General features: G+C 46.4%; 1 protein-coding gene across 1 annotated transcript in view; it reads right to left on the bottom strand.

The window, feature by feature from the left end:
* Nid2 (nidogen 2) overlaps positions 1-13,255 on the bottom strand; it is a 59,727-nt gene that overhangs the window by 24,468 nt on the left and 22,004 nt on the right. The window contains exons 5-8 of the mRNA XM_052733472.1: positions 8,933-9,082; positions 8,078-8,323; positions 6,069-6,269; positions 4,403-4,633 (exon numbers count right to left, since the gene is read on the bottom strand). Of these exons, the coding sequence (XP_052589432.1) occupies positions 4,403-4,633; positions 6,069-6,269; positions 8,078-8,323; positions 8,933-9,082 (828 nt within the window). The remainder of the gene's footprint in view (positions 1-4,402; positions 4,634-6,068; positions 6,270-8,077; positions 8,324-8,932; positions 9,083-13,255) is intronic.

Here is a 13,255-nt window from a genome sequence, read left to right as displayed (position 1 = left end):
AGCCAGGCAGGAAAATCCAAGAGAGAGAGTGGGAGGAGACACCAGCCGCCGTCCAAGGAGCAGCAAGACACCAGCAGAAAGGTAACACCATGGCCACGTGGCAACTTGTAGATTAATAGAAATGGGTTAAGTTATAAGAGCTAGCTAGCAAGAAGCTTGAGTCATAGGCCATCCAGTCTGTAATTAATATAAGCCTCTGAGTGATTATTTTATAAGTGGCTACGGGACCGAGGGGCTGGTTGGGACTGGAGAAACTTCCAGCTACATTAAGTCATTTCATATTTCACCCACTTAAACGAGTGACTCTCTGACAGAGGAGCTGGAAGCCACTGGCTCAATTAGGAAGGGAAGAATGGTTCCCTTAAAGGAGCCATCACTGAAGGGCTGAATTCACTGATGCGAACTCAATGGCCCTCTGCCCAAACATCTCCCCAAGTATCCCTGGAGAGGGAGGATGGCAGCATGAATGGGTCACGATCTGTGACACCACCACAAACACACAAGGGACAGACGTCTGTGGCTGGAGGAGAGCAAGGGCCACAGGCTTCTCTTCCTCACTGGGAAATTGCACTATATGCACCTTGCAAAGCCACACAGTGCCCACGTCGCTGCAAGGTTATGTGGCTCAGCATGCCTTCCAGCCTGACAGCAGCCGACCTGGAAAAGCCTAAGACTTCACACGCAGTGACAGGGAAGAAAGAGAGTTCACTTCTGGCGTCCTGTGTGTGTTTTTCTATTGTTCCAATTCAGGAACAATGAAGGGTACCTCTGTCAGTGAAGCATGGTTCAATCACAAAAGGTTGAAACCTACACCCACATGCCATCTGGGCCTATAGCTAACAGCCTATGTGCTGCAGCTGTACTGTGTGGGGCAAGTGTGGGCTCTGTGCCCACAGCCAGGGTTCAAGTCCGAGCTTGCCACTTACCAGCTGTATTTCTAACTGACCTCAACGTCTCAAGTTTTACATCTATAAAGGGATGATAACAATACAGCCCTGTTGAGTAGAGGTTGCTGTGGGGATTAGATGAGTTAATTAATGGAAGGTACTCAGAACAGTGCTTGGCAATAAACCATACTATTTATTAAATATTATTTGTCTGGGTGGGAAGGAACCTTATAAAACTACTAGCAACTGGTGCCTTTTGCGAGCTTGCTCTCATTTGGTAAGAAGAGACCCAAAGACAAACTGTTTCCCTAAATGATTCCAGGGACTCTACGGCATTGGGGGTTCACCCTCTAATACAATGGTTCTCAACCCCCCTAATGCCGCAACCCTTTAATATGGCTCCTCATGTTATGGTGACTCCTAATCATAAAATTATTTTCGTTACTACTTCATAACTGTAATTTTGCTAGTTATGAATCGTAATGTAAATATCTGATATGCAGGATACTCGATGTGACCCCCTGTGGGGTCGTGACCCACAGGTTGAGAACTGCTACTTTAAGGTACTCCAATGGCTCTTCTTACACACCTGATGCCTCCATCTGCAAAGGGCAGAACTGGACATCTTGGGGAGGGGGTTGTATTCCAAAGGTGCCTTTATCTCTCTCCTTATGAAATGCAATTGGACTCTTCCTTCTTGATTTTCACGCTGCTCTAAAAATTATAGCAGGCTTTCTTTTGGGCCGCCGACCAGCTCCCAAATCATGACACGGAGATAGATTTATTATTAGTTATGAATGCTCGGCCTTATCTTATGCTTGTTTCTTGCTAGCTCTTGTAATTTATACGAACCTGTTTCTCTTCATCTATGTTTTGCCTGGGGTCTTTTCACCTTTCTTTCATTCTGTCTGTCCTACTCCGTGTCCGACTGGCTGGCCCCAGGCATCTCCCTTGTTCTCTCCTTCTCTTCTCTCAAGCCTAGATTCCTCCTACTTACTCTCTCTGCCCACCAGCCCCGTCTATCACCCCTCTGCTGCCTAGCTATTGGCAGTTCAGCTTTTCATTAGACCCATCAGGTGCCTTAGGCAGGCAAGATGAAACAGCAACACATCTTTACATAATGAAACAAATGCAGCATAAACAAATATGTTTTTACATAGCTAAATAATATTCCACAACAACAAAAAAATCAAGTGGCATCTTCATGCCTTAATTTACTACACTGTAATGTCATCTTTGGCTGCCCAATGCTTAGATCAGCATTCTATATCATCCTATATGTTTGGACCAGTTTCCTAATCCAAAGCAACCAAGCTAACAAACTTGGGCTTCTCCTTTCAACCAAGGCCCTGTCACCTTCTTCCGCTGCTACTGTACGGCTGAGCCAACACCTGTATTGAATCTACGGAGGCATAAGGGGCCTTCAGCTCCAGTGGCAGAGCTCAGAATTCTCAGTCGCCTCTCACAGATGCAACTCTGGGCTCACAGTGCTAACAGCGACTGAGTGTGGGAGGCAGTCCTTTTCTCTCCACATGCCTCTTGCCCTAGGGGAAAGCATGATGTATTGGTTTAGAGAATTCAAACGTCACCTTGATTTTTTTTTTGTCAACTTCCTTTGCAGGCTCATCTCAGCTTGTCTAGGACATGTTTGTAAAATAGCTTTTGAGGAAGAGGCAGTTTTACAGAGAACTTGCTAAGAATGATTTCTATATCCTCATCTCTCTGGCCTCGGTCACACAGATACCCTAAGGTGTACTACTGTGGCAGTAGTCAGTGTCTAAAGTCCATGGAATTCATGGGGACTTACTCCACAGGACACAGAAGTCCCACCATAGAGAGCTTGCACACCATGTTTTTGTCCATTAATAGATGAATGGATAAAGAATATGTGGTTCCTATATATATATACAATGGGCTTTTATTTAGCCATCACTAAAACAGAAATTGTGACATCTGCAGAAAAATGGATTACCAAATTGTTTTCTCTCATATAAAGAGCCTAGATTTTAATTTTTATATAGGTGCATATATGGGAGGGGGGTTGTGGATACAGGACAACAAAAACAAAAATCTGTATGAAAATGCCATAATAAACCTACTAATTTGTATAATTGTTTAAAAACAAAAATAAATACTGTTGTGGATGTGTTTCATTTGCTTATGCTGTGGAACATTTGTTTAATGATGCAAAGGTGTGTCATATTCTTTTACGTTGCATTTGTTTAACTCTGTGAAGCTGTGTTACTGTGCCTGTCCAAAACATCTGATTAATCTAATAAAGAGCTCAGCGGCCAATAGCTGGGCAGAGAGAAAGGACAGATGGGGCTGGCAGGCAGAGAGAATAAATAGGAGAAAAAATCTGGGAAGAGGATAAAGGAGAAGGAGAGGAGGAAACAAGGGGCTACCCACTGAGCCACACAGCCAGCCACAGACTAAGAGTGAAAGTAAGATATATAGAAGTAAGAAAAGGAAAAAGCCCAGAGGCAAAAGGTAGATGAAATAACTTAAGTTAAAGAAAGCTGGCTAAGGCTGGGCATTTATTTATAAGAAATAATAAGTCTCTGTGTGTGATTTATTTGGGAGCTGGGTGGCAGTCCCCTAAAAGAACTAGTAAAGACTATAAAAAAAAGTAACAGCAAAATACAATTTTAAGTAATAGGGCTTGGACTGGAGAGATGGCTCAGCGGTTAAAAGCCCTTGCTGCTCTTCCAGAGGACTGGAGTTCGGTTCCTGCCGCCCACATCACTCAGGTCACAAGCTGCCAGGAACTCCAGCTCCAGTAGATGTGATGTTTCTGGACACACGGACACACACACACACACACACACACACACACACACACACACACACACACCAGGGCTCACTCTGCTGCAAGCCTACAGGTTTTGAATGGCACATGCGTAAGAACATATAATCTCCTATCAGAGCCCCGTGCACCACAGCTTCACCAACCTAAAAAGGTCCTTCTCGGCCATCCATCCATCCCCCCTCCACCCAGATGCCTGGCAATCACTGCTCTTGTGACTATACCGCCTCCAGTGTTACAGTTGGAATCACCCAGTCTGCTGCCTCCACCCAGACCGGCTTCCACATCTAGGGTTCTGCTGTGGTCGATTGCTTTGATGGGCACAGAACATTGCTATCTGCACAGGGAGGGCCCAAGGAATGTGAACCACTAAGTCGCTTCCACAAGTTTCCTTCAGTTGAGATGCAAAACCTGGGACACACAATCCATCCACTTGAAGGGCAAAACTAAATGATTTTCACGACAGCCTGAGTTGCACAACTACCACGATGACCGATTACTAGGACATTCATCACTCTAAGAAGAAACTCTACTCTCTTAAGTGATATATATATATACCTTTGTCTATCTCCTCTTGTCCATGAACAACCATTAGTGTCCTCAGTATCTCTCTGGATTGCCTGTGTGGACATCCTATGTACATGAAATCATGTTTGCCTGCTTCTGAGAAAGGATGTGATTTCTGCCCAACAAAAATAAATATACATACCTTCGACGGGGCCAATCTGATTGGTCACAGCAAACCTCAGCACACCCTCATCCTCACTGTACAAAGCAAAAGCCCGGTCCACAGTCAGCTGCTGGGTGGCAGGGATGGCCAGGTGTCTGGGGGCATGCCTGCATGCCTGGTAAGTGATGTTCTGGTCTATGTGGTAGGACCATGTTTGGTTGATAGAACCAGAAGTGAGAGAGAAACTTCTGGAACTGGAGGAGGTCACAGCTGCAATGAACAGTTTACAGGCAAACTGGTCAATTTTTAAAATACCGAAGACAGAAATGTTCGTGTTTGATGTATTTTTTTTCCTTTAAGTTTTTCACCCCATTCCTGGAACAGGTTCCCTTGAGAACTCCCCAGGGTTCTACAAGAAGCTTGCAAGGAAGGACCTATAACCCTTGAACTTGAGTGGGTACAAAGCCACACTGCTGAGGAGAAGGGCCCACAACTGCTGCACTAAGAACAAGCATTATGAACTGCGACCGTCATCACACACTAAGAACAAGCGTTATGATGTACCGGCGTGCCGAGAGCTGTCTACACACTACCTGGGTTGTTCCTCATAGCCGTGCAAGATAGGCACTGACTGTGTGTGCAGAAGCCACAGAGTTCAGGTGATAGCCTAAGATATGGGGCGGGGATGTGGAGGAGCTGTAACTAGAGCTCAGCATATCTCAAGATCTGAGACACATTCCACAAGGGGAATCCCCACAGTGCTCTGCACTTTGGTGAGCTGGCAAGGCACCAGCGGAGGAAAAGGTTGTTCCTCTCTGGCTGGGAGTTGTGCCAGGATTGGCTCCAGTGTATTCTGGTCACAGTTAAGGTCTGTGTTCCAATCTTTTCCCTGTATCCAGCTCTCACACTGGAAGCTGGGTACACAGAACAGGTGCCGCTCAAGCCAGACCACCAACTGCAAAACGACAACCCTGACCACTGGAGCGTCTGGAGTGCAGTTGGCGCTGCATATAAACATGTCCAGCCTTTGGACATTGTGACAGGACACTATCATCTACAAATATGCCAGGCTGTATTTACAGCTACCCTGGGACGGATGCAGCCCCCAGGCTGCAGGCTGGACACACTGTACAGCTTATCACACCTTATGAAGTTTATCAACTGTATTAGCCAGTCAGAAAAGATGTTTTTATTTTCATGCTAAAAGATGAGAAAATAGGCTTTCCAGTGATTTTTTTTCCTCCATAGACTTTAAATGACAAATCCAGGATGTGAGTGAATTCATATGTTGACTCCTATAGATGTAACAGTCTTATTATATCACCACAGACTCCAAATCCCAGGTCTGTTTCACAACACTGCAAAGCATCTTTGTATGACTTTGAAAGTAAACTAAAACCATCAGCTGAAACAGTTACAGGACAATCATAAATTCTAATCGCCAAGACAGTCCATGCCCGAGATGGCAGTGTCTTATCAGTTATTACTATCAGAAAATACTGTGCAAAGATTATTAACATTCTTGTGTATAGGAGCCATTACTCTGCTCACCTACACAGTGTGTACTTCCTAAAACACAAGAACAAAATTCTATCAACGTCATTTTGTGTTCCAGGTCATTCCACGATGACTACTCATTTAAGCCTAGTCACTATCTCCTGGGGCAGACACCATGTCCATTTTACAGCCCTAGAAACACACATACCTGAGTCCCTGTGATGATAAAGCTCTTTGTACGGGGCAATGTGGGCTGTGAAATTCTCCGGGATGAGGGGCACCTGGCCTTCGATGTTGGTCTTAATGCTCAAATAGTTCTCTGGGTCAAGCCCCTCAGCAGTTTGAGTGATACGAACCCTCTCTTCTCCAGGGAAAAAAGTAACTTCCACGTCATGGACAAAAGTAGCACCTGCAGGGGACAGAAGATCAGCGAGTGGGTGACGAGGTCTTGCTCAAATCACTCTGAGAACTGGCTGGGGCGTGGGTGGTCGAGTGCCTGCCTATCATGGAAGGGGCGTGGTCTCAAGCAGCTAGCCACTAGTGTGCATGTCCTCCTCACGGTCCCTGTTGGAGATGGTACGTAAGGAGAGTATGCTATGCCCAGGCTCAGTGCCACCTGCAGACCCTCTGCTCTCCCAAAGTTCTCAAAGAGTCTCAATTCTCCTGCCCTGGTCTCTCTATGGAAGTCTGTATTTTGTAAGAGGTAACTCAGAACTTCTTTCTGAGGTTGCCGGGTGAGCAAATCACATAGAAACCAGGATACCCAGTTAAATTTAAATTTCAGATAAACCACGAATACATCAAGTCACGTATGTCCTATGTAATATAATACAGACACACTTATACTTTAAAACATTGTTTTTCCAAAATTCAAGCTTAACTTTGCATACTATATATATTTTAGCTACTTTTGGCCCAAGATATCGTTTAAATCTTGAGTAGAAGTACAACGTGAACTCTTCTCACAGCACACAGCTTTGTGTGCAAGAAAGGAAACGTGTGTTATTAGTGGGTATATGAGAGGCCAAGGAATACCCCCGCCGCCCCGCATCCACACTCCCTGGCTATGAAAGGGAGAGTTCCAGCTACTGGTGCTGGCATCGGCTGAGGGCACATCGGCAACTCACAGCTCCACCCCAGCCCCAGTCGGTCCCACAGCCACCAAGGCGGTCTGTGTGCAGTTAAGTCTGAGAGGCAGAGCAATCTCCCAGAGCCTTTAAACATCTTCCACTCAGGACCTCTTTCACCCAAGAACTCCCTGCTCTACCCAGATATACAGATGTGTAAGAAATGGATACATTTACAGAGAACAAGCCATAAAGAAATTGATTTTAAGGCAATGCTTTGGTATACATATAAACTTACCACTTATTAAAAATGAAAGAAAACTTGTATACTACTGAGATGGACATGCTTGCTTATACAAAAAATTATCTCTTAGTTGAATATTTCACACTGCAGGAGAGAGAATACCTTCAGTGTTTCTCAGAGTCGACTGATTTTGATCCCAGGAAATCATTGATGCTGAAAATGCCACTTTATACAAGTCCAAAATGGCAGAAGTACGTTTAGGGACACTCTAGTAATTGTTGGAAAATATGTCCTAATCCCTACAACCTACAATTCATTGACTAATTTTCAAGAAACTGAAGTCTGAAACCCAGACAACAGTTTTTAACATCTAACATATTAACGGAGAACGACACAAAGCTACACTAACTTGATACCTACACGCTGAGGATGACAGTTGAAAATATGAAAACTTTACCCATCATTAAAGTGGTATGTTTCTGTAAGAGCCGAAAGCTTTGTACATCCAGCAAAAACACTGCAATTCCAAACCTCCAATAGACTGGAATCTGAGCACACCGGTCCCAGGCAACACTTTTACAAAGAGTACCTGTCGTGTGCTCGGAGCCAAGGCTGCTCTGGAGTCGGGTGGAACAGCAGAGGCAAGTGCTGTCAGAAACATCCCTATTCACTGTGTGCTCACAAATTTTTTGAGCAGCCAGAGACCTTTTTAGCAAGCCCCACATCCAGTTACATGACCTCTTCTGTAGTCATGACTCGGCTTAAAAAGCTTATGACCTATGTATGTCAAGGACATGCAGGTGGAGTTAGGGGAGAGATACCGTCCCCTTCAGAAATAAAAGCAGCTCGAGGTGCTCCACAGGTGCTACTTCTGAATCCCTGATTGCCAAATCTGGCTCTCCTCACCTGTGAGGCTAAAGCCATTCTCAGAGCCCGGCTTCTCCAAAGCGAAGAGCCAGCCAAACAGGCCTCCGATTGGGATGACAGGGAGAAGGGCCTGGGCTGCCGGCTGAGGGATGTGGCTGATGGCTGTATAGGCTCTGCCATCATTGCCCACGATGTAAGCGTGTAGGTCCACGTCAGTGAAGTGCACAGGAGCGTGACCCACTCGGAGGTGGCCGCTCACTTTCCCATTGACTCGGTGAGGTGCCCCTGAAAGACAGAAACAATCCGCTCAGCGTTGGCCATCATCAGGCTGGGGACAGGTGTACACAGGCACAATGACTCCCCTGACTCTCTCTAATACTCACTCTTTGGAAAACTTACTTTAATATTATTATTAGAGTCATTGATATTGGTTTTCTTGAAATAAGATCTCTATGGATGACAGCTTAGAGCTCACTATGAAATCCAGACTAGCCTTCAACTCCCGACGCTCCTGCTTCAGCCTTCCTCCTGAGTGTTAGTACTGTAGGCACCTACCACCACATCTAGCTTAACAAGTCCCTTTGATGATGCTCCAACCAACCAACTACTCACTTACGACCCAGTCCTGTCTGTAATCTCTCCCATCCTCCTTCTTTTCCCTCCCCTTTGGCTCTACAGAGTTAGGAATGAGCAAAGTGGACACATTTCTAGTTAATTCTCCAACTGGGAAATCAGCCCAAACCTATCTGTTACTCAGGCATCCACCGAACACTCGCAAGTGGCTAGTGCTGTGATTGACATAGCCGAGATGGAAGGAGCACCAATCAGAGCCCACACTGTACCAAGAAACAGGCAAGCGGTGATGCTATACAGTAGCCCCAGCCTGTCAATCACCTTCTGGCAGACAGTGCTTCCCATTTCCATAAAACCTGGACTGGCAGTGGCAGCAGAAGCCAGTGGCATAGTCGGTACAGAAGGCATGCCGGGAACACTGGCCATGACTGTGTTCACAGGTTTCCCTGCTGGCACCGTTATATGAGAAGACTGCAAAGTAAAACAAACAAGCGTTAGAAAGGCCAAAGGGTCCCACCATCGTCACTGAGCTCCACCAGACACTGCATCTGCTCCACAAAGTTAGCCTGGACTGTAATAAACAAATAGGTTTTGAGGCTGAGGAGACGGGAATAGCATGCAGCCTGGGGGATTAACTTGCTTTATATTTTCTGGCAAGAAGCTCAGGTCATTGCTGCCAACTGGGTCTCATCACAACACTGGCGAGCTGGGTTGAGGCTGCACCACTGTGGTCTGAGCGCAGTCCTGAAGGCAAGCCTTGCTCGCAGATTACAGTGCGCTCGATGAAATCACGCATTTGGTGAGTTAAAAAAATGGGCAAGCACTAGCAATTTTGTATGATTCGACATAAGAGGACCTTCTGAGAGCAAGGCAAAGGAGGGAGCTAACAACCAGGGTCTAAAGCTAACTCTTTTTGTTTTTGTTTTTTTTCGAGACAGGGTTTCTCTGTGTAGCTTTTGGAGCCTGTCCTGGAACTCACTCTGTAGACCAGGCTGGCCTCGAACTCACAGAGATCCGCCCGGCTCTGCCTCTCGAGTGCTGGGATTAAAGGCGTGCGCCACCACTGCCCGGCTATAGCTAACTCTTAAGGAACCCAAACTTAAAGGATGCACACATACTTGCCTTCAAGTGCAGAAGGGTTGGGGAGGAAAGCGAGAAGGAACAGGTTAAAAAACTCTTGGTCCTTGCAAGCTTTATCCTTTCCAGCACTTCTAACAACCCAGGCTATGGTCACAGATGTTCTACAAAGCTACAGTGAACCAGAGTAAAAGCTTGATGCCCTAGGGATTGTTGGCCAAACCACCAACATACTCTACCCATTAAAGAGAGGTATTTGTGCAAGAGAGAGAAGGGAAGGAGGGAGGAAAGCAAGGAAGAGAGGAGTCTGGAGTCAATGCCATCATGTCATTGTCCGTAAGAGAAAACGCCAGAGTGTGTCTGAGAACTGGGTCATAGGGCAGGTGAGTGCTTTATACCGGGATGCTGGGCAATACACCAATTCCAAGCCCGGCCACCAGGAGGCAGGGTGGCTGTGTACGCCTCTGCCTCCCAGTCCCCCAGAGTAGGCTAGAGACACCAGATTTCGGATAAAGCAGCAAGGGCAAAGCGTTTTAGAGCATTCTAGCCCACTGGTGCTGATGTGGGTACCAGCTCTGGCTACTCCTAGGAACACACAGGTCGTGGTGGCCTTCCAGGGCTAAGTCTGAAAACAAGGGAACAGGAGTGGGTGGAAGGAACCGAAACCTCAGTATTTACTTAGAGTATTCCGGGTGGGAACGAAAACCAAGAGGATGGGAAGAGCTGGCTCCCTGCGTGTAGCGAGGCAGCCGGCACACACGCTTGCATCAGCAGACACAAGTGTGACAGAGATAACATTGAAGTTGGCTTGACACAGACCAGGCACTCTCCCGCCTACTTTAACATTAACCCCTCCATTCGCGCCAGAGCCCCGGGTAGCCAGTGCCATTTTTAATGTTTTCCAGATAAAGAAACGGAAGCCAAGAGGATTAGGGTGACTCACCTGAAGTCACGAGGGCTGTGGGCAGCTGGGACTGAACTCTGAAGGATCCTTCTCCGGATCCTTTACTACTCCCCCGTGGTACCCAACTAAGGCTAAAGGTGGGACTGGGTGTTTGCCGCATGTTGAGAAAAGCACACAGATGAGAAGTGGTGAAAGGGACTGGAGATGGCAGTGAAGTAAGGACCCGAGTTCAGTTCCCAGCACTCACATGGGTGGTATCATCACCACCAGTAACTCCAGCTCCACAGGATCTACCGCCCCCTTCTGGACTCTTTGGGCATCTACACTTATGGGCACATTCCCAAGCACAGACAGGCATTAAAAATAAAAAGACTTATTGAGAAGTATTGGGAGCAGCACCAGCATTCCTTTTGCAGTTAGCACATCCTTGAGAAGCAGCAAGCCAAGGGGTCATCGGGTCAGAACACCATGGTTAAAGGGAAAAGCTGGTGAGGAGCTGTAAGAATGGAGTTAGTGACTTGCCTAAGAAATTCCAGCTTGATAAAAATAAAAAATTAGGCATAACTCAACTTTTTTTTTTAACAAGAAAGTGACAAGCATTAACTTTTTTAAAAATAAAAAGTGACAAAATTCATTGCAGGAAAAAGAAGGCACAAGAATAGCACGGCCCTTTCTATGTAGAAAACTTATTGTTATCATTGATTTAGGAATGGTGTGCGTGTGTGTGTGCGCGCACGTATGCATGCGGTTTTGGAGATGGATCCCAGGGCCTCATGCACACACTGAGCATGAGCTTTCTCATTAAGCTATGCCCCTTATCTCAACAAAAAAACAGTGTGAGTAAAAAGATGTGAGTGTAATTCAGGTGTGTCGAAGAGCAAAGTTTCCCCAGCTCAGACAAGTGCACATGTAAAGTGTGCTCCTGAGTCACTTTGGTCCCTCTGGGAGACCACAGGCAAGCGCCACCTGTACTCCCTCACTTCAGAACTCTCCAGCATGTGCAGTTGGAACTCAGCTTCTTCACCCTCCTCGGGCACTAAGGCAAAAAGGTAATCCAATGCAGGTATACCGGGGAGCCATTCAGTTACGTCTAAGCAGAAGAAAACCAGCTTCCTCCGGGCGATGGTGGCTCACACCTTTAATCTCAGCACTTGGGAGGCAAAGGCAGACGGATCTCTGTGAGTTCGAGGCCAGCCTGGTCTACAGAGTGAGCTCCAGGACAGGCTCCAAAGCTACACAGAGAAACCCTGTCTCGAAACACACACACATAGACACACATAGACACACATACACACACACACACACACACACACACACACACACACATACACACACACACAAAAGAAAACCAGCTTCCACACATGGCTCAGTTTGCGAAGCAAGTGATGGATGGATTTGTGCTATATTCCTGCTGTTTGTTATTTTGGGAAGACCTATTGCCCCAGTTACTCTAAGCCTCATCAGGAAATGAAGAGTGGGATGAAGAGGAGACCAGAGAAGAGAGAGCTCAGCTAATTCAACTAAAACTCTAGATGTGATCATAGCATGAGTCACGGGGCCTGTTCAGTAACTCACAGGAGACTACACATGCAAAAGGGTTATCTTAATACTTATCTAGTTAGAGAGAGAGAGAGAGAGAGAGAGAGAGAGTGAGAGAGAGAGAGAGAGAGAGAGAGAGAGAGAGAGAGAGTGTGTGTGTGTGTGTGTGTGTGTGTGTGTGTGTGTGTGTGTCAGAGAACAACCCATGGGAATCAGCCCTTTCTCCCACATGGATCACGCTCCCAGGGGTCATGCTCAGGTCATCAGGCATGGTGACCATCTCTCAGATCTCAGAAAAGGGTTCTAAAGTTAACAAGAAACCAGAATGGAAATTGATAAAAAGGCTTCTTATAAAATCTGTAAGACGCGAATCATACCTACGACAGGTCAATTACCTATTGGTTAGCTGACCTGACCCTCTCCTCAGATTTTTATGGAAATTTGTATTTTGAGACTTGAACCTGAACCAAGCACACACCCTTTTCAGTTACGTAACAGCCCCCAACTCAGGAAAGTTTACTTCCCTTATACGCTCTTCCACACCCACCCGCACAGATGACACTTGCACACTTAACGCCTAAAATGGAAATGCGTTGGTGAAAGCCAACAGCTCGTGCGATTTTCTTTCTTTCATTCATCTGCCAGTTGAACAAGTATTTCCTAAACACTCTCCCCGAGCCATGGATCTTGATGTCAGTCCGACAGCTGCTCTGAAGCGCAAATCCTCCTGGGCAGGAGCCAAGAAACAAATATGGCTGACTTCAGTGAGCTAGGGGCCTTGGTAGTAAAAAGTGCTAATGAAGAGCACGAGAAAGCAGCAATTCAGGAGACTCCCGAGGCAAAACCAGCAGGGTCTTGCTGATGGATGTGAGGTGTGAGAGAGGGAAGAGAGTGGGAAACCCGGAGGAGCTGCACTCAGATGACTGGCTGCTTTGACCGCTGCTGAGGGGTGCTCCGGAAACCCATCCCCACCCTATAACAGCATCATTGTCCACCCTCAGCACGGCACCATCTGTCCTTCACAGGGAGGGTTAGTATACTAGGACCCCTGGATACATAATCGTTAAAAAGACTGTTTCTGAAGCCCACCTTAAACCCACAGTCCTTCCCAACTCTCTACAGGA

This window comes from Peromyscus californicus, unplaced genomic scaffold, assembly GCF_007827085.1.
Source record: "Peromyscus californicus insignis strain IS unplaced genomic scaffold, ASM782708v3 Scaffold_12__1_contigs__length_115047231, whole genome shotgun sequence".
NCBI lineage: Eukaryota > Metazoa > Chordata > Mammalia > Rodentia > Cricetidae > Peromyscus > Peromyscus californicus.
Note: the sequence above shows the minus strand (reverse complement) of the source record. Positions and strands in the feature narration are given on the sequence as shown.